At 53.0% G+C, this 27,435-nt stretch overlaps 9 protein-coding genes across 9 annotated transcripts; 2 read left to right on the top strand and 7 right to left on the bottom strand.

Moving 5' to 3' along the window:
* Positions 1–443: 443 nt before the first annotated feature.
* ACO1O0_005336 (PARP-type zinc finger-containing protein) lies at positions 444–1,807 on the bottom strand (the record flags this gene model as incomplete). Its single annotated transcript, XM_083194759.1, has 6 exons — positions 444–1,127; positions 1,172–1,249; positions 1,312–1,387; positions 1,433–1,534; positions 1,594–1,716; positions 1,800–1,807. 6 exons carry the CDS (start codon positions 1,805–1,807, stop codon positions 444–446), a joined length of 1,071 nt encoding a protein of 356 aa, XP_083049672.1.
* A 713-nt stretch (positions 1,808–2,520) lies between these two features.
* MEC1_2 (phosphoinositide-3-kinase-related protein kinase family protein) lies at positions 2,521–8,348 on the bottom strand (the record flags this gene model as incomplete). Its single annotated transcript, XM_083194758.1, has 6 exons — positions 2,521–4,762; positions 4,817–5,297; positions 5,349–5,829; positions 5,873–7,111; positions 7,162–7,410; positions 7,467–8,348. 6 exons carry the CDS (start codon positions 8,346–8,348, stop codon positions 2,521–2,523), a joined length of 5,574 nt encoding a protein of 1,857 aa, XP_083049671.1.
* A 1,263-nt stretch (positions 8,349–9,611) lies between these two features.
* MEC1_1 (serine/threonine-protein kinase M1) lies at positions 9,612–10,296 on the bottom strand (the record flags this gene model as incomplete). The annotated part of the gene is made up of 2 exons (XM_083194757.1): positions 9,612–9,637; positions 9,705–10,296. The coding sequence occupies 2 exons, from the start codon at positions 10,294–10,296 to the stop codon at positions 9,612–9,614; spliced, it is 618 nt and encodes a 205-aa protein (XP_083049670.1).
* Positions 10,297–11,233: 937 nt separating this feature from the next.
* On the bottom strand, positions 11,234–12,263 carry ACO1O0_005333 (Hsp70 family protein; the record flags this gene model as incomplete). Its single annotated transcript, XM_083194756.1, has 2 exons — positions 11,234–12,022; positions 12,099–12,263. The coding sequence occupies 2 exons, from the start codon at positions 12,261–12,263 to the stop codon at positions 11,234–11,236; spliced, it is 954 nt and encodes a 317-aa protein (XP_083049669.1).
* A 2,956-nt stretch (positions 12,264–15,219) lies between these two features.
* ACO1O0_005332 (gamma-glutamylcyclotransferase family protein) lies at positions 15,220–15,923 on the bottom strand (the record flags this gene model as incomplete). The annotated part of the gene is made up of 2 exons (XM_083194755.1): positions 15,220–15,248; positions 15,314–15,923. 2 exons carry the CDS (start codon positions 15,921–15,923, stop codon positions 15,220–15,222), a joined length of 639 nt encoding a protein of 212 aa, XP_083049668.1.
* Positions 15,924–16,743: 820 nt separating this feature from the next.
* On the top strand, positions 16,744–17,905 carry ACO1O0_005331 (putative amidoligase enzyme-domain-containing protein; the record flags this gene model as incomplete). Its single annotated transcript, XM_083194754.1, has 3 exons — positions 16,744–17,053; positions 17,109–17,671; positions 17,744–17,905. 3 exons carry the CDS (start codon positions 16,744–16,746, stop codon positions 17,903–17,905), a joined length of 1,035 nt encoding a protein of 344 aa, XP_083049667.1.
* A 257-nt stretch (positions 17,906–18,162) lies between these two features.
* On the bottom strand, positions 18,163–20,439 carry ACO1O0_005330 (carbamoyl-phosphate synthase L chain, ATP binding domain-containing protein; the record flags this gene model as incomplete). Its single annotated transcript, XM_083194753.1, has 3 exons — positions 18,163–18,234; positions 18,287–18,365; positions 18,419–20,439. 3 exons carry the CDS (start codon positions 20,437–20,439, stop codon positions 18,163–18,165), a joined length of 2,172 nt encoding a protein of 723 aa, XP_083049666.1.
* Positions 20,440–20,918: 479 nt separating this feature from the next.
* ACO1O0_005329 (pyridoxamine 5'-phosphate oxidase family protein) lies at positions 20,919–21,746 on the top strand (the record flags this gene model as incomplete). Its single annotated transcript, XM_083194752.1, has 3 exons — positions 20,919–21,026; positions 21,097–21,271; positions 21,331–21,746. 3 exons carry the CDS (start codon positions 20,919–20,921, stop codon positions 21,744–21,746), a joined length of 699 nt encoding a protein of 232 aa, XP_083049665.1.
* A 505-nt stretch (positions 21,747–22,251) lies between these two features.
* On the bottom strand, positions 22,252–23,972 carry ACO1O0_005328 (auxin efflux carrier; the record flags this gene model as incomplete). Its single annotated transcript, XM_083194751.1, has 2 exons — positions 22,252–23,645; positions 23,702–23,972. 2 exons carry the CDS (start codon positions 23,970–23,972, stop codon positions 22,252–22,254), a joined length of 1,665 nt encoding a protein of 554 aa, XP_083049664.1.
* Between the last annotated feature and the right edge of the window lie 3,463 nt (positions 23,973–27,435).

The raw sequence follows: 27,435 nt of genomic DNA, 5'->3' as shown, positions 1-27,435 counted from the left end.
ACGTACTTCGTACCGACTCCCATTTACACCTGCTCTTGGCCGTCTTCCAAGTTCTTTCGACTTCTCTTAACCTCATGGCAACCCACCGGGTCTAGAGGTAATAGATGCGGGTGCAATTGGCTAAGTAACTAGTAGTATCGCTTGGGCTAGAAGCCGCTAGGAGTCAAACCCTCGAATCGTTCCCCGAGGCGGCGACTCACATCAAGTCGGCTAGCCGTATGTGCCACCATCGCAATTGTTTTATAACTGTCAGCGATGAAAAAATATTTCTTGGTAAATTAAATACGATTGTTTGGCTACCTGCGACGCCCAGAAGCAAAATTTGTCGTCCAGATTGAATCAAATTCAGATTCCGATTATCAACATTTCCATCCATCAATTTTGTACAACTCCTCCTGTGCACCCGTACATGCTGTTAAGGGGAAAGAAATATAATGATTTCTCTAAACCTTGCGAGGCCTGCCACGGCGGCCCTTGGCGGCAGCGGGAGCAGCGGGCTCAGTCTTGGTTTTGGTGGCACCGCGCCTGCCCCTGGCCGTTGGCGCAGGTTCCTCCTCTTGGTCGCCCGCTTCGTCTCCTGACTGACTTTGCGATGGTACGATGGGGGCGGCGCCAGACCTGCGAGCCCTCTTAGGGACAGCCTTGGGTTCGCTGTTGGCTACAGCCGAGGACCTACGGCTCTTCCTGGCTGGTGCGGGTTTCTCCTGGGGTTCCTCCTCCTTGCTGGCGTCGGCCTTGGCCTTGGCAGCCGGCTTGCGGCCCCTCTTCACCGGGACGGGGGCCTCATCTTCACTCTCGGCCTTGACCTTGCCGGTGGGCTTGCGGACTTTCTTTGCCGGGGCCGTGGCCTCATCCTCGGCCTCGGCCTCGTCCTCGTCCTTGACCTTCTTGCCTGTAGGCTTGCGGCTGCGGGCGGGTTTAGCCGTGACAGGCTCCTCCTCTCCCTCTTTCTCCTCTACCCCTTCCTCCTCTACCTCTTCATCCTTAATAGCTTTGGCCGCTTTGCCGGAGGACTTTCTCGCCTTCTTGGGCTTCGGAGCGTCTTCCTCATCTTCAAGCTCCTCCTTCTTGCGACCGCGCTTGGCCTTTTTGGGAGGAGGCGATTCACCGTCCTCGGTAGCCTTGTGCTGAATGTTAGTGGCATGGAGCTGTTTAAGGGGGTGGTGCATACCTTGGCCTTCTCAATGTTCTCTTTCTGCTTCTTCGTCAACCAGATGCCCCGTTCACCTAGCTTGCACTTTTCTGGATCCTGTGATGGGAGTGAGCAACAGATAAAGACAATGAACAATTATCAGAGGCTGGTTGTCTTACGCCCTTGAAATCCTCAACATCGATGTGACCCTGTTCGATGGCCCGTCTTATCTTGGCCTGGACGTCAGGGTGGTCGCTGTGCAGTGTTAGTTGCGATGCTGTGTCTTGGACGGGGACATACTTGAGCTCATCATAGCCGTCAATTGCGTCAAAGTCGTAAGTGCCGTCAGGCTTGGCGATGGCTTCGCGGACATTGGCGATCATGGCGCCCGATACGCAGCCCCTACAAGTGCCAACCAGTAAGCGAGCGCGCTCAGCTATCCAGAGCGGAACGTGACAAACCAGTGCTTCCATGTCCAGCTTGCGCGGTCTATCGACTCAATCTCGACCCAGGTGCCCCAGCGGATGGAGTCCTTGGTGATCTTGTCGCCTTCCTTCTTGCATTTCGTCTCCTTGCAGACTGCCCTATTGTTGGGCGAAATCTCTGGACAGAGGTTAGTTAAATCTTGGGAAGAGGAGAACAATATTTGTACTCGCCAATGCGATACTGGGGCATTCTGGCGAAGTGGTGATGGTGAAGTGGTGATGAGTTACTCCAATGTGACGTCGCGGGGCTGGGGGTCCCGACAGGCGCGACGGTTGCGCGATGTAGGGGCAATTAATTCACGGATTAGAAAATGCAGAACAAGAAGTACAGTGCTAGAATTCAGAATAAGAAAGGATGAGAGCGCGATGAGAATACGGGGAAAGTCTCAACGTGGACTGCTGCCTTGGTTGGAAGAGGTGGAAAGGAGGAAACGAGATGAAGGGGAAGAGGGAGCAACCGCGTTTTGTGTCTGGGACTGGTACCTCAGGCTTCAAAGGCGAGCCCACCATTCTTGCAACGTACGTTAGGTAGTCAGCACCCAACCTCTTTCCTGATCAGCTTTTCAATAATATTTCTTTCCTCGTATTTCTAGTTTCATCGTTCCTTCTTTTCATTTTTTTCCCCCATTCTAGGCAGGGGTCACTTGCGCAAACGCGCAAGTTTTGACACTCAAGCTTGCCTCACCACCATCACACGGACCAACGGGACGAGTTCAATGATACGGCCTGTTTATTTCGCTGTGTATGTTTGACTGCCCATTGTTCCTCGTATGCACATAAAGTTAAAAGTTCAGATACATCTCATTTTAGCCTTTTGAAGTGTCTCTTTAGATATCCTACCTAGTTATATCATCCATGGAACTCCCACCTTCCACCATGATCCGCATTAAGAACCCCCATGCTTCATAGGAACGAACACCACCCAATGTACATCGCCGTCAAATTCCTTGGGTCGACCGCCTGCTTTATCAGCTCCTCCACCTGGCCCTCTACCCCCAGAGGGATGCTCTCGTTCGGCAGCAGACCCTTGACCTTCCTCTTGATACTGTCTACCACGCTCTGCGGCTGCAGCTTCACACCGCCCATGTCGGCCTTCTTGTGCGCCCGCTTGTCCTTTTGCAGGTCCAGTGTCGGGTCGTAGATAAATGCCTCAAGGATTGTCATCAAAGTCTCCTCTTGCTGCCTGAGGATGCTCAATGTCAGCTCAGAGGACTTGCGGAACGGGCCCTCGTAGCCGTAGATGCCCATGGCTGCAACCATGTTGTGTGTCAACCGGAACGGCACCCGCTCTGGCGTTGCAAATGTGAGCCCCTTGTCAAAGAGGCAGTTGAAATCTACGTGAAAGACTCCTCCGTTCCCTTCCTCTAAGTTCACGTTCTCCCCGTGACGATCGCCGAGTCCAAGAATGGTCCCAACCATCGACATGACCGCACATGATCGTGTGTATCGAAGACGTGCCGCGAACCAGGCTGACGGGTTGGGAAACTGCTGAATGAACCAGAGGTGAAGGACTGGGGGGAACCGGCCTAGAACATCTTCGGTGAAGATTCTGATCTTGCCCTCCGACATGGCTGCCTCGTTCATGAGCTGCCTTAAAACCGTATAATCTGGGAAGATTTTCCGTGAGGCATACAGCTTTAGTAGAATCTCACGCATCGTCTTGATACCTGGTACCCACTCGATGATGCCGCATTCCTCGTTCAGAGGCACCACGGCATAGGTTCGAATGTATAGTTGCCTCCGACTCGACTCTGCATCGCGTTTGAGTGATCGGTTGATCAGTCCATTGAACTCCATCAAACGCTGATCTGTTCGAAGGTCGTCTTTCGGTTTGATGAGTAGCATGTAACTTTTTCCGTCGGTGCCTCTGGCAGTCAGGCGCCGAGGCTTAGCGAGTGAGCTCAGGACTAGAACATCGTTCAGGAAGGAGTCAATTGTCACCACATCCCTCGAAAAAGCCTTATGCTTCTTGACATGCTCCGATACTGCCGGAAGCGTTGCCGTCAGTGAGCTTTCCACAGGGACAACCAGGGGACACGGAGTGCATTTGTGGTTGAACCGAAGGTCCCTTGTGAGGCTTGCATGGACTGTTTTATTGCCATGGAAATCTCCGTTCTGGCAGGCAACGAGGAGCTGCTCAGCAAGTTTCTCCCCCATCCTCAGCATCGTTTTGAGGTCGTACGAGGCTCCATCGATCTTTTTTGAGACATTCCTTAGTGCCTGGAGAATCTGCGTTCCTCGGGCCTGTCTCTCGGACACCTGGCGAGTCGTCATGATGCCGATGAGGCTCCACAACGCTTGACGAGGATGCGCCTCGACCACCTTGACGATGATGTGTGTCAGGCGGTCAAAAACATTTTGATTCGGGTGAGCAATGCGTGCGACGATCTGTGGCAACGCAGTGTAGAAGATGTAAGCCGGCAACCGGTGAATATACTTGTCGAGAAAAGTGTGAAGCAAACTGAGCTGTTCTGCTCGCCGTCGATATAGTTCGCGCGACAGCGAAGCCTTGCCCTCGGGTGGCTTGTCTAATTGAGCGCCCATATCAAGCCAAAGCGTGAGGATTCTCGGCAACGTTTGGTACAGGTACTTTGTTCCTGAATTAAGGGACCGGAGATAGTTCTCGATAACCAGCCGGGCCATTTCGCCGGTGACATAATGGTCGCTTTGGATGTCAATATGGAGTGGCTTCTCAGCTTCCAGGATCTTCTTGTAGTGGCGACCAAGATAATAGTGCCCCTTCTCCCATGTCGCGTATGTTTTTGGGGGCTGTTGGTACTTCTCGCGGAGAGCAGTAGCGTGCGTGTGTCCGGCCGCGTCGAGCCATTTTGCTAGAAGAAGCTGTGCCCGTGCCGTCAGAAGTTTCTGGTGCGAGTTGAGCTTGGCCGTGCTGGAGGTGCTGGCTGATAGTCCTGTCTGCGTCATAAACTTATTACGCTCAATAGCACCTTGGAGCATCTGAATGGCCTTGCGGCGGTGGTTGTCAAGCCAGAGTAGCTTCGCATTCTCAATGGTAGCTGCGTCGTCGCCGAGCTGCGATGCATGCAAAACCGCATTGAATGACTGGTGTAGTGAATTCGACTTCCTCGCAAGTCGGGCACTGGATAGCCACAAGCCTGACACATCCGCATTTGAGAATTTAGGCCTGTACAAGTTAGCACAGAGGGTAGAGCATTGTCGAGAAAATTCCCAAACTCACCGCGTCAGCTCCATGGCTGCTCGGCGAATGCCAAGGAGATATTGCTTGTCGTTGAAGTACGCCCCGATCACATTCAGTCGGCCATCTAGGACCTCCATCGTCTTTCGATGCTCCTCATCGTCCTTGGGATTGGACCCAACAATGAACTCCAGATCAGTCAGAACATGACACTTCAAAAGCTGCTCGTGAGCTGCTTGTAGGGACGCTGTCGCCGATGCGTTCATTGTGGCTGCGATGTTCTCCCTGATCTCTGCAACAGACTGTGTGAACTGATCGGGGTCCCACTGACTGCGAAGAGATTCGAAGAGGGTACCAATGGAAATGTTGAAATCTTGCATCATGCTGCCATTGAAGCGGCTGGTGAACTTTCCTAGACTTTCCCATCGACTAGTGACCCAGGCGGCCTCAACGGCGAATGGCATGATTTTATTGACGTTGGAAATGTTGGTCCGCATTCCCTCCACGTGATTCAGCAACACATCTGGTACTATTATCAGTTTACTGGTTAACGAAATAGTGTAGGAGTAAATACCATGCTGTCCGGCCTGCTTGAGGCAGTGGAGTAGATCCAATTGCACGTCAAGGTCATCGGGTTTCTCTGCTAGCTGCATCTCATACCACGTCTGAGCTGCAGTCCATCGTCCTGCCTTTTTGTGGCTCAGGATCTGCTGGTTGATATCAAGGGCAGGTAGGTGGGCAGAAATGCCCTCCAAGCCATCGGGCTCATCGATGTTCGCGTATATGCCCTGTAACTCCTCCAACAGCCCCATTCGTTCGCCAGGCTGTCTCGTCTGCTGCTCTATTTTCTGAGCATACTGTTCAAGATGGAACAGGGCTCTCGCATAATCGTTGCACTCGATGGCACATGAAGCAATTAGATTTGGTGGAATGATCTCCAGCTCGCGCTGAATACGGGACAGATTCTCCTTGTCTTCTGATCTGATCTTAGCCACAGATCGTTTGTCTTGTATCCACCTCATGGCGTAGTCGAGGATCCGGAAAACGGACTTCTCCTGGTTAGCGGGTGATTACCAGGGAGATAATTGGCAGACTTACATGGTAGTACCGTTTCTTGTCTTCCTTTTCTGCAAAGGGCGCATCATCGCTTGGCTTATGCCCTAGAATATGCTCCAGCTCTTTCAATATCTCTTCCTTCTGTTTCTCACTGCTCCTCTTGCCAAGAACAACATGTAAGAAGAGGTATGGAAGCAAAAACTCGGCAGGTGAGAGATCTTTGACTCGGATGACCCTGGTCAAAGGCTCAAAAAGCATGTCAGCATGCGGATTTTGCCCTTTTCGTAGAAGATCCATGACAAAAGACCTCAACCACATGGCGTACGGCTTCCCAGGAACAAAAATGGGGTATGCCACAGTGGCAGGTGGTAAAGGTGCCAGTATATACCGGGAAGAGAGAAAGGGCGTAAGCACATCTCGCACAGGCTCGGGCATTCCGATCCACTTTCGGTAGATATCCGTTCCTCCCACCATCCCAGCGTGCTTCATCGCGCATGCCGCTTTGATATCGCACCGGTCCAGAAGCTCCTGCATGGCATATGATAGAAACCCTTGAATTCGGGTATCTGTTGCGGACAGAAATGCCGGAACTAGGACCTCTTCAAGGACGAACAGGCTGAAGTCTGTAATCTCCTCCGTCGTCTCAAAATTATTCAAGATGACAATGGATCGCTGTTCACGGACAGTCTCTATCTGGTTAGAATCCAGGCAGCCGACGAGGCCAATGCATTCCATGCAAAGCCTCGAAATGTCCGCTTGGATGCCGTTATACTTGCAGGCACAGTCCAAGAGAGCCCTGAGCAAGTTCGTGATGACGGAGTCTGGGCGTTGGCTGATGGCAGCAGCATAGAGAGCAGTTTGATTTCTTCTCAAGTAAGGGGCAAGCTCTATCAAGGCCAGGTGAACAACGCCAGAGCTGTCGTTGCGAATACGCTGAGAAAATACGTCGAAAGCTGCCTCGGGAGCGAGAGTTGGCCGTAGCTTACCTAGCCTCAACTCCACTTCAGCCAGTCCCTGCATATGGCCAAATGAGGGCAGCTTGCTAATATACTTGCTTAACGAAGTTTCATGGTTATCAAGTAAGAAGGAAAGCATATTCTTGACGATATCTGCAGTGGTGGCGTCGAGCAGAGCCCAGTAGCGATGAACAATGAAGAATGTCGTCTCAAGTAATGCCTCTACATCCTCCTCTTCGAGATTGAAGAGCATCGTTGCCCAGCAAGCGAAGGCCTCCCCTCGGAGTGGATCCTGGGGTAGGGCAGACAAGAGGCAAGCGGACATCTGTGATCGGGTTAACCAGTAAACGTCAATATATGATCTCACAGACGTACCTGTGGACGAGCCATTCGGGAATACCCTTGGCAGAGTTTGATCATTTCATCTAATGCGAGAATGCAGCGCCGCTGCTCCATGACCGGTGGTCCAGTAGACAAGGAATCGCTAATGGTATCAGTGAAGCGTGCCATGAGGCCCAGGAGATAGGGCTGCAAGAAGCGACCAATGACGTGTCCCTTCTTGTTCCTTGTGTCCTTGTTGGTAGCCAAGAACATGGTGGCCATGGTTTGCATAGCCTTGCGGACCTACTCCATTTGTTAGTAAACAGGTCTGAAATTAGAATCCATGGAATGTTACTTACCAGCGCCTTCCGTGTCTGGTCAGCGTCTCCGGCCGCCTTGAGCAGCTCCATGACGATCAGCACAGGCTCTGACTGTAAAAGATCCAACAGCGGTTGCGCATGAAAGTGAGGGGATATCTCATTCAAGCGTGATTTTGCAAACCCCTCAAGGTCGTCTGTGTCTTGCACAAGCAGCAAAGACAGCGTGGCAGCTAGATTCATGCTGTCCATGAGGGGACGCCAGGCTTCCTTTTCTTGACGGGCTTCTGCAATTTTCTGGACAATATCCTTCTTCTTCTCTAGGACCAGCCACGGTAGCGCGTGAGTTTGTATGAGCAACAAGAGCTCATTGATAGACAACTGTAGCAGTTCGGCTACCGCACGACTGCGCTGCGGCCTCCGGATCATGTCTTTGGTGACAAGGTACGCAAGGCTTCTCCAATACGGCTCGAATAGGCGTCGTGGGGTGGTTCCGAGACTTTCGGCCAGTTTGACGAGTTCGTTGAACGCAAAAGCTGACACAATGTTGTTGCTGTCGCCCAAGTACTCCAAGAGTTTGATCAAGACTAGATTGAGCTCGTCTTCCTCGACGACTCGGCCAAGCTGGCCCCAAGCCATGATGCAGGTCTCGGTCAAATGTGCTCGTTGCTTTTCTGAAATAGACTTCAGGATAGCGATGACGTTCTGACGATTTCTTCCAAATAGCTCCGGGGAGATGCCTCGGCCACTTCGTGATGGGGGATTGGGGACCACAAAAGCCATTAGGGTTCTTCCAGCGGCAATGCGTAGTTCTCGCACCGAACTGTTCAGAGACTGGATACACCACTGGCCAAGTCCAGAGGTTTCAAGGTTGAGAAGCTCGGGATCATCGCAGTGGAGCACCAGCCTTCTCAGTGTCTGCATGGCAGCAATTCTAGGCCTTCTGGAATCCAAGAACGTGGGTAAGCGAACCAGTCTTGAAAATGTCTCAAACCAGGCACCACGAAAAGGCGTGTCAACTGGATTAGGCGGCAAATTCTGGGCTCCGCCGTCACATATTGAGCAACTAAGGTTCGAGGGGAGCATCTGGGGCCAGGATGCACTTGGCAATGTACTGTCGGCAAAGCACAATCCTCGTGACAAAGTATCGAGCGCGAGACACTGAGTCGATTCATCGGTTTGTGGAAAGGTCTCACTATTAGCAGTTAGAATTATACGGCGTTAACATCAACGGTATACGTACAGGAACTTCTCTTGGAAATCAACGGGCCCTTCCCCATCCAAACTCCTGATTTGGAGGATGTGATAGATGCTCCGGATGAAGGGGAAAAAATCGGGCTCCCCGTTTGACACTTTGACTTTCTTTGTCACAGGAGCTAATTTTTGCGAGTCTTTGTACCGCAAGTGCAGCTTATCAACCATTTGACGAATCTGGTTGTCGTGGAATTTTGACGGGTGAACGCTTTCGTCTAAATCGTGCGAAGGAGGTCCATTGATAGTTTGTCGAAGAAGCTCAGTACATCTCTAAGAACTTGTCAACCTTCTGCATCATCTTTTCAGGCCCCGAGAACGCGACTCACCCAGATGTCGGTATTTTCCCCAACAGCCGGATATTGGGACGACAATAAAGCCAGTTCGTTCACGAGTCTTGATTCAGCTAGCCGAGCTACCGTTTTGTTCTGGAGAGAGGATTGTGTGATAGCTACGAGAGCCTTGCAATAAGACAACCTAGCACCGTCACCAGATGCATCGATGAGAACCAATTCTCCGGGAGATGCGATCAAGTCGCTACATATTAAGATGAGTAAGGCATATGCCTTGTCCCTAGGAAAAAGCGCGCCCTCTTCCCAGTCGGACACGCCAGTCAGAATATCTTGCATAAGGTTGATGACGAGGATGGGTTGGCTCAAAGAGCTGGCCTCCCATCGTTTTTGGACGAGCCGAAGATCCATCAGAGCGTCCAAAAGCCAGGTAGCATTTTCGGACCAGGGCATTATGGAGTAGAATGTTGGGTCGCCCGACACAATAGGATACGCGAGAATGGTGACTAGGCTTGATGCCTGTCTCAGAGCATGGAACGCACTGGAGATCATGTACGACGTGTTCCGGGTTGTGTGGAACCAATTCGTGCCCAGCACCTGCCCTAGAGCAAGAGCAGGTGGTAAAATAAGCTCAGTTTTTACATCTTTATGTGATGGTATAACCGAAACGCCCTGGAGATGGTCGAGGAGTCCTTGTCTGTTTTAGGAGCCTGTTTTAAAATATTCAGGGGGGACTCACCTGTGAGCGAAGCTCTTAGGTATAGACCTAGCGCGGGAGCAACTTCTCGCAGGGCCTCACCTCGGGTAGTGACAAGAAGCAAGTACTGTAGGAAGCCTTCGATAGACCCTTGCAGCTCTAAGCAATGGGGATGGCCAAGCATCCGTAGCAACTGCGGCAGAAGCCATGTCCATAGAGGTTCCTGGCCCCGGAACAGAAATCCCTCTCCAACGATATGAGAATTGAGCACGGAAGGTGTTTCCTTAATTGTAAATCTCAAGAAATTAATCGTTTTCAAAACTTCGGCTCGGGCATAAGCACGGTCGAGGAACGGATCGTCAAGCTTGATGTTCTCGAGGACAGCGCGGCAGTACACATAAATGAGCATGTGATTGTGCTCAACCCTTTCGCTCGGCGTCTTCAGAAGGTCAGGATTATCCTTGACACGCTGGATTGTAGCAAAATGTCCCTTGAGCTCAGCATTCTCGTCGGATCGGGAGGACTTGGTGGAAGGCGAGATGTCCTCAACGAGCTGGGCGGCTAACGTGGATGGCGGGGGGCCGGCGTTTGCATATGCGGCGTCGAAGCCTCTAGCACCTGAGGCGTTGGCCATCGTCGCTCCGGCATCGTGTTCAATGGCGATACTGCTGTTGCTGCGGTGGTGCTGATGATGAAAACTCACCAACAAATCGTTGTTGGTGGGGGGTTGACGCGACAAGAAGGAACGAGGTGACGCGAGATCACATGACTATCATTGAATGCCTGTCTATTTCACCCACATCTTGCCCCTTCCGATTGGCATGGCACATCACCTCGTCAACACGCAGTTTCTTCACCCACCTCAATATTTAAGCAACACAACGACTGTGTTGGCGTTGTTGTTGGTTTATTTGTTGTTTATTCACATTACTCGGACACTTTTGGCCCACTCGGCCGTTGGACTCCCTCAGGGGCTGGTCTACTCCCCTGTGCACAATCATGGATCCCTTCTGAGCCATGGTCTTTCACTTTAATGCTCATATTTCACGGTAATCATGTCATGAACTACGCCTGCGATTGGGTTAGACTCATTTTCGAAGGATAAGTTCTATGCGTATGTTGCTCACCTCCAAGCTTTACCGCGTATGTGATCTTGGCTGACCCGTACGTAGCTTCAATGGCCCCTTCCAGAGAGTAGTAACGATGATGCCCCATGCGTGTTATTGCAGCCGTCCTCTTGGCTGAACTGGAAACCTTGTTTAGGTCAATTGACAGTGTTGCAACAGATCGAGTTTTTGAATCCACGTGTACTGGCGGCTCCTCGTCATCGTTGCAGAATATCTCGATCTCGGTCTGGGGCTCGTGGCCAAGCCCAGAGACGGGTATGTCGCATTGATACTCAATCGTCGATGGTTCTCCCTCTGGATACGACTCTCCCTGAGGACGGTTAGCCACTATCCATCACTTTCCCACAAAGGGGACCGGACGTACTTTGCGGATAAACCACAGCATTTCTGTCACTACCATTTCTTCTTCTTTTTCGGACCAATACCTGGCTCAAAAGTCAGCGTTCACACCATGCGCCAAATGATTATGTTGATCACCCACGCTTGTCTATGATCATGCCTCATCATGTCGTACCTGGCGAGCAGACAAGTCCCGTATGATCGCCGGGCAACCCTTGAGGCCACCCCCACTGGTGACAGTGTTGGGCCATATTGAGCTAGCCCGTGGATGACGGCGCCTTTGACGACGGCTGTCCAGCCACTTTCTGGCTGGAGAACCTGTGTTCCTGCGGCGGTTGCATCACGCACTTTGGATCTGAGGTACCGGCTCTGCCCAAATCCACCCACCAGGACGACTGCCGTCACCTCGTCTCCTGCCATCGAGACTTGTTCTCTGACGAGGCAGATAATGTCCTTTATGATTGGGTCGAAAATCTTTTCCTTCATTTCTTCCTGCGGCATGGTATATCGATTTCGCCTTAGCCCTAGGCTCGGATCGACCTTGAGGGTCAGCGGCTCTCCCCTGGGAGAGAAACTCTTCTTGAACTGCCACTGTGTGAGCCATGGAAGGGGTTGCGAGCGACATTGTATGTCACTCACCGATTCAAAGTCATTTAAGGCATGTACAAGTCGCTCGGTTGTCCAGTATTTGTCTCCATGAGTTTGCTTCAGATGTCGCCGGAATCTCTTGTTCAGCATAGACGAGCCACATTTTCCACCAGTGCCTTCAGTCACCTCTTTCAGCGCGAGCTTGTTGGTTTCGGCTACCTCGTATGTTATGAGGTCGACGGTACCACCGCCCGCATCGCATACTACGAATCGTCGACCGAGCTGCAACGTCGAGGGGCTAAGATTCTTCAGAGTGTATAGCGCTGCTGCTTCCTTGTTCTCGTCAGCTCCATCACGGGACAAGGTCGGAGCTGGGGCTTACTGGCTCAGATATCAGCTGAATTCTCTTGCTCCCACAGAACCCCGCCACTGCCGCAGCTCTCTCGGTAGCTTCCTTTGCAGCGTTTGACCAAATTGCAGGGACAGTGACAACAAAGTCCATAGGCGTCTCCCGCACAACCCCTGGAGACAGGCGCTTCTCCAGCATGCTGATGAAATGCGTATGGAGGCAAGACAGGTACACCTTGGTTAGCTCTTCAGGCGTCGCCCCATCCTTCCTAGCCTGAGCTGGGTCGTCTAGTTTTCTGGCGTGGAATACTGTGAGACGCTGGCGCCATTTCGGAAGGTGGTGGAACGCCGACTTACAGCTTGAAAAACCGGATTCGTTTGGACGAGTCGGGGATTTGGAAGCCCCATTGCCATCCAGAAGCGACTTTTCGCAACTCCGTGGGAACCTTGTCGCTGCTCCTGAAAGAGTTCACGGATGGCCAATTTGAGACGACGTGTTGGACATCGGGCTATTCCGAGTTAGCACGCCACCCTGGCTACTTCAGGACGAGATTGTAGCTCACCCTACTGGTTTCGGCCCAGGCAATCCCAGAGTAAGTTGTTCCAAAGTCTATGGAAACGATTATCCTCCTGTCCGTCTTCCCGCTCTCCTTCTCGCTGTCTGCGTTTCCCGAAAGAAACTGTTCCGCCCAGTTCGGCATCTTTGACAGGCACTCTTCAAAACAGCCAGTGAGGTCGAGTTCGTAGTCCCGAAGATTTTGAACGGGATCATTAACGAAGCAGTCAATGCATTTGATGTCTCACTTCACTGGTCGGTGCCATCTAGGATGCAGAGTTGCTGAACTACTCGTTCCTAAGGTGTCATGGGCAAATGACGACCGACGTGGATCTCAACAGGTAAGGCTTCAACGAAGGCTGGCCACAAAAACACCCGGGGTGGAAAGATGACTGATCACGAGGGCATAATCGTATCCTCCAACTTGGTCCTGGTTGGGCCTACATGCAGGCGACATGCAGCCGCCGCCTTGCTCGCGTCACTTGTGGAGCTGGTCTACTAATTGACCGACTCTGGCTCCAATGCTCTGACCACCTCCGTCCACTGCGCTGCACCCACCACTGGGCACCTACGCGCCCAATTCTCTCTCGTCCACCAAAAGCTTGAGGCTGCGCTTTTGGTTTTGTCTTTTGTCTTATTCGTATAATAAGCAATGATTGGGTTTGGTGCCTCGCCGGAGAGGCCAATGACGTTCGGGTAGAGCCGCTGCCCCGTCACCGAGTTTCAACATTGAACCAGTCACCAAAAACTTGTACAACGTCAATTATTGGATCAATCATCCTTTCCAACGCGACTCTTCCAGAAAAATACCTTGGCCTTGCGTTTGGTCTGCCCTTCTTCACAATGGGCGACAATCCCGAAGCATTGCAGCAAACCACGGACGGAAACATCACAATGGGTCAAGAAGAGTCGAAGCCCGAAGAAGCTGCCCCTCAAACACCCCCCGCTGAAGAGAAGTTGGCAGATGAAGTTCGCCTTCGCCAATATACAGAACAAGTCCTGGATACACGGCAGCAGGAGCTGGAAGCTCAAGAAGCGGAGAAAAAGGCGCTACAGGCAGAGCTGGATGCGCTCAAAAAGGAGCTGTCCCAAACGAAGACCCAACTCTCCGAGGCTCGCAGTCAAACAAGAACCAAAGACAAACAATTATCAGATGCCAAGGATCAGATATTTCGGTTGCAGTCGACACGGAAGGACATTACAGAGTCTGAGGCTGTCGATGCGTACCGGGGCCTCTTCGGGAACGTACAACGATGGGTCGAGAACCGTATGAAATCCATCCTGGACGATCTGGACTATGGACGACTCAGATCCCGCCCATCTCCCACCCAAGCAACTCGATTCGCATCTTTTATGAGAGAAGCTGCAAAACGTGGGCTTGATACGGATCAATCTGACCCCTACCATGTCGTTGCCGTCATTATGAACTATCTTTGCATCGTATTCTTCTCAAAGCCGTTCTACTGCCCTCTGGATGATTACGAGGGAGATGCTACGTTGGTATTTATCAATGACCTGGAAACCTCACTTTCACGTCTACCTCGAGGTAAGGCAGTACTATTGAAATTTGGTGCGCGGCAACAGACGAGGCTAACGAAATCAATATAACAGACGATGGGCACTGCAGAGAGTGGAGAAGCGAGACCCTGACAGCATTAACTACCCAGACTTCCTTCAAGTCGAGACGAGCGAGACTTTTAACCTTGGTCTCCGAGGACCTCGCCGAACTTTTATCCGTCATTGTCCCCAAGGCGTCGTCAGCGGACCTCCAAAGCTCGTTACGGAGGAGCGTTGTTGAACCAGCCGCGAGCCTAGCTCATCAGCTTCACTTGGCCCCCAGTGTCTTCTCTCTAAAATGGCCCGCGCGTGGAGCCTGGTCACGGCTCGAAGTCTATGAATGTCTCAATTTGGCCGCCGGTGGCATAGCGCTAGACCTCACCGGAACCAAAACGAACTCACCATCAAGACGAAAAGTGTCCTATCTGTTTGATGTTGCTCCTGGTCTCTTTGTAGAGAGGATTGAAGAGGGAAGGAAGATGCCGTTGAAGGCCATATGCAGGCCGACGGTTCTCGTATTTGGCGGGGAGGAGGGGGCTGTACAGAAGCCGACTGTTCTCCGATGGCTTTGGGACTCCTCCAACGGACCTCCAACACCTGGGCGCGAGAGTCCAGCCCGTGCAGCTACCCCGAGAAGTACGAGTAAGTCGGTCTTCATTTTGCCAACCCAGCATGATTTTGACGGTACAATAGGGCCCTTTGGAACTCCAGCTACCCGAAGGCGGGGATAAATGCGCCCCCCGTCGAGTCGAGTCTGAGAAAGAGAGTCAGTTGTTATCACCACTAGCGTCACCAAGATCAAAGGAAATGTTATACAATTTAGAGTTGTTTACATCCAGTTCATCCAATTTGCGCTGGGGGGGGGTTGATACGCCAAGTCGTCATGTTCCTTCGAATACCACCATCACATCATCACCCTGATCGAGACGAGAAGTGCCATTCTTCCACAACTATTACCGGTACATCCCGAAATCGAGCCACCGGGCGAGGCGGCAATGGCGGAGGCGATGAACGCGATACAACGCGCGCCTTGACGCCTTTTTTAGCCGCAGGACGGTTCGTCCGAGCTTTCTGCGAAGTCCTCTGTTTGTCAGGCGGGGTTGGTCCTTGTGCCCTTCGGGCGGGCGATGGCTCACCAGTCCTAGGAGAGGCATTCCGTTTCTGGCCCTGCGTTGCCGCTGCGGCTGCCGTTTTCGTTGTGGTTGCCGTTGCTGGTTTATTTTCCGCCCCGGTGCCAGATTCTGGGATGAATGGCCTGATGCAGTTGCTGATGTAGCTCTCCTCCATACCCAGAGCTTTGGCATCTGCGAGGCCGAAATTGATGCGGTTCACATACTCGTCCTTTGGGGGGCTGTCTTGGACATAGTTGAGACTGATGTAGACGAGAACCTTCTGCACCCAGTGTTGGGGGTGCTCAGCCGTTTTCTGGCCGTCCTGCTTGACTTGGCGTGAGATCTTGGACGGCCCACCCCTGTTAACGATCCAGGAGGTCGGGCGGCGATACAGTGGGCTAGGGGCGCGTTGAAGGTGCACGTTGATGTACTTCTTCGCGTAGGCATTCTTGGAGACGCCCTCGTTAATATCTAGCTTGGCCTCGTCAACCGAGTTGATCTCATAGACAAGACCGTCAACCCAGTGCCCCGGGGCGGCGACAACATTGGCATATCCTCTTTCGTTGATGTGCCAGCGGTAGTTGACCAGCCTGGCCATCCCAATATACTTGCTATTAGGACATCTTCGCTTCATCTGCTTCAGATGGAGGTTGCTCCCATACGCAAAGTAGAATGTGGTAGGGCGGCTGGGGGCTGGTTGCTTGCCGTTGCCGTTAGATGGAGAGGCCATGGGTGGTGGTGACACTGAGTGCTGAGTGCTGAGTGCTGAGTGGTGGGTCGGGGTTGAGATGGAGTCGGCGGGAAGAAGATCCGAATGTCCGTGGAGAAAAGAGAGACAGGCAGACGTGCTGAGCTTACTCCGTAGTGCGGGATGGGAATCGGTTATGGGGGAAGAAGCGGCTGTCTTGGAGACTCCAAGGACTCCGAGGCGATCATCCTGCTTGGTGGAGCGGCCCCTGCATGCATTGGGCACCAAACAACCTCATGATGGGCCGTGCTGGGGGTTCCCGACCAATGGCCACCCACCACGTTCTGACCGCTGGATGCCCGTCGTGGCCGGGCATTAAAAACACCTCGACTCATCATGCCAAACGACGTAGGCGCTCAGGTCGTGGCGACGCGGCCAGCTGTCAGGTGCCTGGGCAGCCTGGGCTCGTTGTCAGGAGGTTGGGCTGGTGCCACTACAGTGGGTTGGCGTGGGTTGGCGTGGGTTGGCCACCCCGGAGAGGCTCCACGCCCTCTTACACGCCGCTCATATGAGCCTCAATCGCCGCCTCGACACCTCGTTGGGTCCTGTCTGTTCTCCAGCCTGAAACTTGGACACGAGAGATGGTCATGCGCTCACCTGCTTCGTCAGAGATTAACTGCTGTGAAGCTCGTGGTACCTGACAGCTCGGAGCCGAGGACCGACATCTGATGAATGGTCGAGAAGAAGACTACAAGTATCTATCCCAATGACTGCCCACTCTGCCCCCGAGTCAGAGATTCTCGGCCGGATATTCGAGATTCTATCACCGTCAAAAGGCTCAGTCATGGTCCGACACTACAACTTTGGCATAGAAATCGAGGCCGTTGCCAAGCCCTACGGCAGCGGCGAATGTTTCACCAACGTCGACTGGTATCGCCAGTTAGCTCAGAAGCTTCGGAATAGAGGCATCGAGGCCGTCCATGACGACTGCTCACGTTACAGCAAGCACCCGGAGTACTATGGTGGGAAGTGGTTCGTCACTCGCGATGGCTCCTTGAAGCGCGATGCGCCACTAGGTACGAAGTTTCCTTCCCATAACTAATACCGCGGACGATGCTAAAAGGAAGACAGTTTGTATGGAGGTTGTGTCCCCCAGGCTCAACACCACGATGCCAATCAGCAGCACCCTCTCCGACTTCTGGGAGGCCATGCGCGTCCACTTCAACCCTCAGCGCGACATCTCGTGCGGCGGCCACGTCCACGTCACGCCGCTCAGCCTCAACAACAAGTTCTCCTTCCGCTCCCTCAAGAAGATTGCCTTCGCCACCGTAGTCTACGAGGAGTTTGTCGCGGCCATCCTGCCCCAGGCCCGCCGCGAGAACAAGTACTGCCAGGCCAACAGCCAGAGCGTCGAGTCGGGCCTGCGCGAGACCCTACTCTGGGGCAAATCGCACGCCTCGCTGGCCCGCGTCGCCGCCGAGATCAGGAGCCGTGTCAGCGAGACCGAGCTCTACTTCTACATGCAGGGCAACCGCTACGTCCTGTGGAACTTCCAGAACATCTTCCCCAACCCCAAGACCGGCCGCTGCACCGGTACCGTCGAGTTCCGAGGCGGGAACCAGTTCCTCACCACCAAGGGCACCCTCGCGTGGGTTGCCTTTGTGCTGGGATTCATCAACCTCGCGCTGCAAGAGGTGAGTTTTACCCATTATGGAGATGGAGCGTGTGTGTGTGGGCCTCGGTGAATGACGCTAACCCAATGGCAGGACCTGCTCAACAAGTTCACGGCGTCATCGTACACTTCGCCATCTGATCCCAAATTCCGAAAGAATATTGAGGAGTGGTGGAAGCGTCTACGCAAGGCTGCCAGGAAATCGATGATGAGCCGACATATACCGGAAGACTACAACAGGATGCGAACAAGGTAGACTCCGTTCGGCAAGAGGGTTTGGGTTTTCTTCTATTATTCTGTGATCAAGGAATAGCATAGGCGGAGTTTTCTCGGGACATTCAAGAAGGGGCCTTTCTTTATTTTCATAAACTTGGAGTTGGGATATTTGGGTTGGCAGGTTATACGGAAGGTTTACATAGGAGAACTCCCACATGCATGAAAGCAAAGGTGCTCCGCCAAAATAAGATGAACAATTACATTGGCTCTATCAAACATGAACTCCGCGTCGGTTGTCTACGGTGATTCTTCCTCTGTGGCGCCTTGCTCTTCAAACAAGACAAGTACAGTGCCGGCTTTGCAGATATCCTAAACAATTGTTAATAAGAATCCGTAGTATTAGGGCTCAATAATAACTTACCCCCTCTTTGTGCGCCAGCTTCTTGATGACTCCGTCCTGAGGTGACCGAATTACCGTCTCCATCTTCATCGACTCGATACTAGGTGTCTTGGTTAGCTGAGATTTTGGATCATAGACATCGTTAAAACTTACACCACGAGGGGAGCCCCTTTCTTAACCGCCTGCCCTTCCTCCACCTCATTCTTCAGAACCTTGCAAGGCATTGGGGCCACCACAGATGCGGTGACATCCTTCAAGCCCAGTTCCTTCTCATACCACTTTGGGGGCATAAGAGCGAGGTCCGTCTTGACTCCGTGCTGGAAAATGGTGATCTTGACGTCATTGTCGTTGGTCTGCGGGACGAAGGAGGACTTGATTCGCTCTCCGGGGAAAAAGGACTGGAGGCTCACGCCCTCGCCTTCCGTTTGATGCTGCGAGGAGACGTTGGCAAAGACCTCGGGTGTCTCCTCGCCCTTGCGCGTGACGGTGATGGTGAAAAGGCTCGTGCCCGTCTGGGCTACGCTGACTTCCACAATCTCGCCCTCCTTCTCGCTGTACCCATCCAGGACCTTAAGGGCAATCTTGCGCTCACTCGTCGCGCTCTGGTTGCCAAACCCTAGAGACTGGCCGTGCGGGGTGTCCTTCTGTAATTGCTGGCTCACAACGCCCAATGCTGCCTGCGCAAAAACCTCGTTCTTGATATGCCGGGGCTTGAACAGTGCGTCCTTCCACTTGTCGATAAATCCGGTCTCGACGTCGCCCTCGATAAAGGCCGGGGTTTGACACAGCCGCTTCAAAAATTCGACGTTTGTGCTAACTCCCACAACCTCGTACTCTCGCAGCACTGCCTCGAGCTTGGAGATGGCTCGCTCACGAGTCTCCCCGCGAACAATAAGCTTGGCAATCATGCCATCATAGGCTTCCGAGATGGTGCTACCGGAAAGGAAACCCCGGTCGAGACGTACATCCGGGTCGGACTCGAAAGAGGAGGGTAGGTAGGCACGAACCAGCTTCCCAGAGTCAGGAAGGAAGCCCTTTTCAGGGTTCTCGGCATATATACGAGCTTCGATGGCAGCGCCCCTCTGCTTCATGTTCTCCTCGACCTGAGCCTGTGTGAGGGGCAGCTTCTCGCCAGCGGCAACACGGAACTGCCATTCAACAAGGTCGAGGCCGGTCACCATCTCAGTGACGGGGTGCTCGACCTGAAGACGGGTGTTCATCTCCATGAAGTAGAACTTATTGGTATCCTTGTCGAGGATGAACTCGACGGTGCCGGCACCAACATAGCCGACAGCCGAGGCAGCCTTCCTAGCCTTTTCCCAGAGGTCTTGTCTTGTTGCTTCATCGAGTTCCGGGGCGGGGGACTCTTCCAAGATCTTCTGATGCCTCCTTTGAACACTGCAGTCTCTCTCACCCAGGGCGAGGGTGTTTCCCCACTTGTCGGCAAAGACCTGGACCTCAACGTGGCGCGGACGAACAATATACTTCTCCACTAGCATGACCTCTCCGCCCTCACCGAACGACGCCCTAGCCTCAGCCTTGGCGCTATTGAGCTGCGCCATGAACTCCTCCTCGGTCATGACAATGCGCATGCCCTTACCGCCGCCTCCGCGAACACTCTTCAGGAGCACGGGGAACTCAATTTCCCTCGCCTTCTCGAGAAGGAACTGTTCCCCTTGTTCGGCGCCGTGATAGCCTGGAACGCATGGAACGTTGGCGTCGGTCATAATTTCCTTGCTGCGGGCCTTGTGACCCATGTCCGCCATGGCGGTTGCGGGGGGCCCCACGAAAATGATCCCCTCCTGCTCGCACTTCTCCGCAAACTTGGAGTTCTCGGAGAGAAAGCCATAGCCGGGATGCAGCGCCTGAATACCGTGCTTCTTGGCCAACTCGATGATTTTGTCGCCGTCCAGGTAGGCATTAGAGGGTCCCAGGGCGAGAGACTGGAAACCAGAAGAGGCATGCCATGAGGCTGCGTCGACGTCGGTATAAACAGTAGTAGCGCGGATGCCCATGCGCTCCGCCGTGCGGTTGACGCGGATGGCAATCTCACCACGGTTCGCAATGAGCACCGAGTTGATGGCAGTCTGCTTGGGTGCAGGCGTGGAAGAGGTAGATACGTATCGAGGGAGAGCGCCCCTCACGGGGAGGCGCTTGGTTCTGAGAGAACGCATGACGTCTGGCTGAAGCTGTGCGCGGGTGGTCCTGATGTGAGAGGAGAAGACAGGAGCAATTGACCGCGCTAGAAGTTCATGGAGGAGCTGAAAAAGGATGGAAGGAGCAGAGGCTTCGGCTTCTCGACGAAGAGCTGGTTCGGCAAGTGGCCCTGGAAGTTGAGCATGGGGAGGACGGACGACCGCCCGGTGGGAACCGAGGCCGACAGTAACCGCCCGCTCTTCTCCCCATCCCCCAGACCAGAATGCTGGAGCACCGCTGCACTCGCCAAGCTAATAGCAGCCTAGGCTGCCTAGCAGTAACTAGCACTACCATGTTAGCAGGTTGGCAGGGAATCCCCACTCCCCCGCCTTAGTCATCACTGCCCCGCGATCGTCGCCCAGCCAGTTGGGGAGCATTGCGTCGTGGATCTTGGACTCAAACCACCACACTCAACAAACCGCAACAGCAATAGCCTGCACATCGTCAGCATCACACCATGGATAAGATCCCACTCAATTACGAGCCGTCCGAGGGGGATACTCATAAGCAGGTGACGAACGTCCTCCCGCCTGAAGTTGTCCAATGCTTGGAGAGAGCCCGATTCGTAAGTGCCTCCCCCTAACCGCCCGTTCCGAACCGCCAAACGAGCCCAACACTAACGCAAGTGACGATAGCTTCACCTGGCGTCATGTGACGACAACATCCCCCACGTCTCCCTGATGAATTATACATACCTCCCGCAATCGCCGTATAGTGCTTATCCCGTCATTGTCATGACGTCCAACCATTCCTCCCGAAAGACGGCCAGCATTCGCGCCAACCCCAACGTTTCGCTCCTCGTTCACGACTGTTCGTCCATTGCCGCCCCCGGAGCCACTTGGCAATACACAGCTGACATGTATACACAGGGATCTCCCACCGGTCGCCCACGCACACCCGCCGCGCCTCCGGCGGCTCCCCCGTCCCCGAACCCCCTTCCAGCCTCGCGTCCCTCCTCCTCAACCTCAACTCGTCGCAGATTTCCAGCATCAGCGCCACCATAGGAGGCGTGGCACGGATAGCGGAGCCAGGTTCCGAAGAGGAGAAGTACTTTTGCGATCGCCATCTCGAGAACCACACGTACGCGGAGGGTGCCCAGCTCTTCCGCCAAGACACCAGCACAGGGATCAACGGTGACGGGAGTGGAAGGACAGCCTATTTTGTTCCTGGCGGGGATGTTAACGTCATCATAGTTAAGATCAAAGACGTGAGGATCAGCGATTGGAAGGGAACTGTGAGGGATTGGGCTCTGGAGCCGGAAGCAAACATCGTTAACGGGGCATGATGAGATTGCCACCTTGACAGGTTCGTTCGTTAATGAGTTTGACCTCTAGGGAGCCGAGGAAGGCATCCCGCACTGTACGATGATAATGAGCAGGGTCAGTAATCATGATCAATCCTTGGGCTACTGGTAGTTTTAGTTATTCATCAATTCTCTTTCTGCCTGAGCTGGATAGGTTCCTAGTCCACAGCATCACTGCTATAATTACAGCCCATCTGTCCAGATACCAGTCTAACCAATCTAAATTGGACATCCTCATCCCAAGGAAGTCTATCCAGCCATTCCCCTACCCAAACGCCGAAGTTTCCGTTGAGTCCCAGAGAAATCAAAGAAGCCTGAGCGTCAAGATAATATCTAACAAGGTCGTGATAGGTCGTTCCAAAAAAAAAATGCGATTACCTGGCCCATTCCACTGTTTCCAGAGCCATCATTACGAGAATAAGAGTAGAAGGAAGAATCCTAGAATAGCGATTAGCGTTTAGTTTCACGCCGAGACATAGATAGTCACCTACCAGACAACGTAACTCTGGAAGAGAATCTTGCCCATAGTCTTTTCATAGACGTTGTTGATCTGGCAGATCTGTGCAAGTTGGAGTGCGCTCGGGGCTCCAGAAAGGAGGAAGCACACAATGACGAAGATTGGATCGTCGAGTATGCTAATGGCAAGGTATTTGGCCATCAGCGCGAGGATCGGGGCCATTATGGCCGTAGGAAGAATCATCCGGCTGATGAGGGCCGCGATGAGAAGCTTGTTCCCCAATTGTTCTTCCTCGGGGTCATCTTGGATGCCGTCCCGAGCCGTCGTGTTGCGAGCCAAATTGGCACCCAGGACCACTAAGATCAAGGGCACTGCAACGCCAGCGCTGGACTCGATGGCGTCAGTTACGCTGTTTTTGACGAAGGAGCCCTCCTGAAAGAAGAGCCTCTGCAAGGAGGGGACCGAGGCGACAAGAACAGCAATGAGCATAGCCCATAGCGGTGGGTTCATAAAGTCCCAAATGAAGCGGTTGGTCTTGGCCCCAGCCAGCTTCAGAAAGCTGAGGACGGCCTGAATTGGTCTAGGCAGGCGCTCATAGAGACGGGAAAGCCCATCTGCGGACCGTGTCTTCCAGGATTTGAGTTTGTTCTTGGTGGAGAGCTTGGCCTCCAGCCACTTCCGTTGAAAACGGCCGCCCACCTCCGGAGCCTCAGGTTCATCCTCGGTCGGGGGCCTAGGGAAAAACAAGATGTCTGTGCCATTACCGTTGAAAGTCTGATTGTTGTTGAGTGCAGATTTCATACCGGCTTGGATCCTCTTGTTCGGCGATCCATCCTCGCCAACCATGTCCACAAGGGATGAGCTTGACGCAACGGCTACAGGCGTGCGACCAGCGGGTTCATAAATCCGCGAATCGATCGTGGAGGTGTCGTTGTCGTCCTCAGTGTCGCCATCCAATCCATCCATGAGGGGACGAGCTTCGTTATCATCGTGTTCCACAGTGTCTCGATATTGGCCCTCCTCGGCTATATGGTCCTGGTATTCGAGGTATTTGTCTTTCGGGGCAAGCAACACATGGTAGCCCCAGCTCCATCGAACTAGCTGGCCTAGCTGCTGGAAGATCAGCAGATACAGAATGCCCCGCGCGCCGACTTCGTTATCATTATCGCCTGGAATTCGATCCCAGTGAAGACCCTTGAGCGTCTGGGACAGGGAAATAACGAGCGAGATGGGGAGGGAGTTTGAGTTTCCAAACACCCCCATCGCCGTGACGAAGTTGGAGGCTCGCCTATTAAATCGAAAGAGCCTAGCGACGATTTTGGCAACAATCCATGATACCAATGTCTGAACAACAAAGATGGCGGGGATGATGGCGAGGTCGGAAAGCTTCGCAGAGCTCAGCTGCGAGGCAAGTTTGGTGAAGACTATGGCAATTGTCAGAGCCCGTATCAACCAACATCGGTGGTACATGGCGACTTACTTAGACATGGCGTGAAGAGCGTGACGTTTAAATTAGCCAGGAATTTCTGCTTCTCTGCATCGAATTGGCCGAATCGCGCAACAAGGTATCCCGGCAAGCTGACGCAAACCACCTCCAGGACAGCCTCGAAGACGAGCATGCACAGACGGCCGACGGATGGGTGCGAGTCGTGGGCATTCTCGAAGGAGCGAAAGGGAGCGTCGTAGGTGTCTCGTGCGAGAGTCGCCAGTCGAAAAGACGTCGGCGCCTTCACCGCGCCGTAAAAATCCATCAACGAGATTCGCGCTGTGGAATTTACGTTGGCAATGGCAGTAGGTCTTCGAGGGTTCGCGTTGGTGGCAAGCTTTGGGCTCCTTTAATAAAACCCGTGGTGCGCGTACAGATATCGGTGGCGGCGGAGGCGCAAAGGGTCGAGGCGCAGTCGTATGGACAAGGCTGATCACTGAAAGCTTCTTCAAGGCACAACCACACCACTTGTTCGGCTAGTGGATAGATGATGTAGACAGAGGAATGAACAATGAGCGCACTGTCATTAACGAGAACTAGACTACTGACGGGGATGTCAATCTGATACGCTGACTCGCCTGAGGCAGGCGAGGACCCATCCGTAGATAGCGCTGAGCCCCAGCACTGCCAGTAAGGCAAGCAGGGTCCGGGAGCTTGGGAGGTAACCAGTCTGCCCTGCTACCTTCCCAGAGCTTTCAGTTTGGCCCATGGAAGGTCCCATGGCTGATTGCCCTCAACACCGCTTAGGTTGGGTTTCCAACCACTGACATCCCCCCAGGATGACCTCAGTTGGGCCATTGTGCTCAGTTGACGTGGACTTTGCTGGTCGCGGTGAAGTTCCTCCACTTCCTGATTCCCGCCACCCTGGTGGCTCTGCCGGCATCAGGGTACCTGACTAGTACCTGTGGGGTCATGGCGAATCTTCATTCGCCCCAGTACCTGCAGGTCCCATCCAATCCCAGGTCTTGTTGGGACCACGGGCCCAGGTCCCTAGGTGTCAGAACCTTGCAAGCTCTCAAGTTGCCAAGCGGGTTTCTTATCGCGATGCGATCACAACGGAACAGTGTTGACTTCATCTCACGCGATGTTGTGGCACCGGCTTCAACACCTCGCATGTATCAAGTGCCTAATAATAATAGTATTGACATCTTGTTTATCTGCGTGTCCGTAAAGAGACCATCCATTTATTAATATCATTGGGTTTATTCCCCCTGCACCCCACAAGTTTGACGAATCAGTTCAATGTCACTCTGTACGGATACTAAGTTGCTGTTTGGACATGGCGGGACTCACGCGAGCAAGCTATGGGCCATCCAATGTGGTTGATATTGTCGCATCAGGTATTTATGTTAACATCATGACATCCAAAGATATATTGAAATGGAAATCGATAATATTTAAGATCACCCCGCTACCTAGTGGCATTATTTCTAGTTTTTGTAAGCGGTATTTTTATAAGATACCGGAGGGAGAGCATTGCATACAAGTTAGGGATGTCTAGGGTAGGTGCTCTGTATATTATTTACAACGATTGCGGCACAAATGTGGTGAAGAGGGAGGCGTTAAAAGTATAGCACACTCAATATGTCTCATACTAACAGCTGAATATAGCTATACCGCGTGTATCTGTTAGTGAGATACTACGTACATATACATATAAAACGTGCAAGACTTTTGACGCCTCCCTTCGTACTCGTACCCCCTATGGGATGCTCAATAAAAAGTACAAGTTATTCCAACGAGTATAACGCACCTTGTCACACGATCATGATACTCCCAACACGCAATTTTCATGTCAATTTTTATGTCGGGGCGGACTGGACTGACCTTTGATGCCTGTCTGCAGCCCTGCAGCCCAATGGGGAAGGGGGAGGGGAATGGATGGGCTTACAAGGGTGTTTCCGGATCAAACACTCCGGGTCTGGTGGTATCGTCGATTTGAGCGGCCACGAGTGTGTGTACTCGCCCATCAACCTTGAATTCTGACAAATTGAGGAGTTACGCCCGGATTGGAGGATGAGAAGAGGAGGGGTTTGCGGGTCGTTTTGGGCACCCGATGTTCACCTCTAGGATTGTGACGTTCGTCTCGTGCTAATACGTCATTTCATTTGAGCCTTGTTAAGCCCAGGCGCCTTATACTCGTAGGTCAGGGTCTCAGCCCGATATTTGGATCGTCCGCGCAAATAGTGATGAGCCGTGCAAAGCTGCAACAACCGTCGTGCCCGGCCGCCAGCGGGTGCTGAAAGGATTCTTACCCCGTTCCGATGCACGCCACGTGGTTCGGGGCCACTTGGGGCAAAACCTGAAACGAAAGGATGATGTTACTATCCGTAAGAGTACCTAGTATTACTCCGCAGTTCGTACGTATGTAGGGTCTGCCGGCAGTCCATCTGAAAATGTGTTTCATGAAGAGTACAGACGTTTACGATGGCCTTGAACATCTTCGAAACCGGAGGGCTTTTCCTTGGCCTCAAGGGTGGATCTGGGCTGGGAGCGTACGAAAATACAATCTATGCACACGATCTTTGTGGGAGCTGGTTCATCTGTTTCGGGGACCAACACGCAATAAAACAAGAATCGAAGACATCATCGCATCGCTAAGATGACAGGATGACAGGGGTGTTGGACAAGGGCAGCTGCCAGTAGACAGGCCCCAGGCTTGGTGGGAACTTGGAAGCCACACATTGGGCCCTTGGGGCCTCGGGGGTGGCTTGTCGCTCAGGACCGACGTCATCACCAGGGCGCGAGATCGCCAGTTCCTGGTCCCTCCATTTCCTCGACCGTCCGCCGGCTATCAATGAATGCTGTTTCATACGGATACTCGTCGAGACTCTAAGTGGCTCCGAAAGTGAAGGACATACACACTACTAGTAGTATGGATATATGATATAACTCTGTTGACTGCGCCATGTGGGAGTTCTCGACCAACTTCCTCCGTAAATCTTTTCGCTTCATTTCCATTTACTTTGTCGACGCTCCTGGTGGTCATCGCCAAGGCAGGTCCTGGCTCTCTCCGTGCGCTGGCAGGTTTTTCGCCAAGTTCATTATTCCCACCCTGACGCCTAGCCGTCTGGGCCGAGTTCTTGATCTATTTCTACCTTACCTGTCCAATTCTTCATTTTGTTCCCCGGTTCTGTTTTCTACTTGCCTTGCTTTGCGGAATGCGCCCATGAGTGTCGCTTCACTGCTGTTGACCAGTCTGCAAACTCCATTCCTTTTCGCACCCACCGCGCAAGGCTGCATCGTGGCTGAGTCCCATCCACTTTTCGGCTGCTGCGTGGCCTCCCAGTCAATCCCATTTTCTCGCGCTCTCTTCAACTCTCCACTTTCTCGGGCTCGATATCGACTACCCGACCCTCCTCGACATCAGTAAGCAGCCTTTGCACCCAACTCAGTGCATCGTGCGACCCCTGACCTCCTAAGCTTGCCCGGGAGTGCTACAAGTGCCGTCGTCGAGTCTTTACCTTGTTGGGCCGCGCCCCTCATTGCGACTTGTTCCTCAACCCCGCACCCAGCCAACCAAGGTTGACACTTGACATCTGACTTCTGAGGTTGGTTGCTGCTTGCTGGCATCTTTCCGTGTGCCTCTGGGTTGGTAGCTGCCAAATGTTAGTATTGCCTTTCTCTTCGGCGCCTGTTGCTCGACTTTAGCATCTTCTCCCAACATCCGTGATTAACTGTCGCGTGTTAACATCATTTGTGACGACAGCAGCTTCCGATCGAGAATT

Source organism: Amphichorda felina (assembly GCF_050947745.1).
Source record: "Amphichorda felina strain 45539 chromosome Unknown scaffold_5, whole genome shotgun sequence".
Lineage (NCBI taxonomy): Eukaryota > Fungi > Ascomycota > Sordariomycetes > Hypocreales > Bionectriaceae > Amphichorda > Amphichorda felina.
The sequence above is the reverse complement of the archived record's forward strand: the minus strand, read 5'-3'. Positions and strand labels throughout refer to the sequence as shown.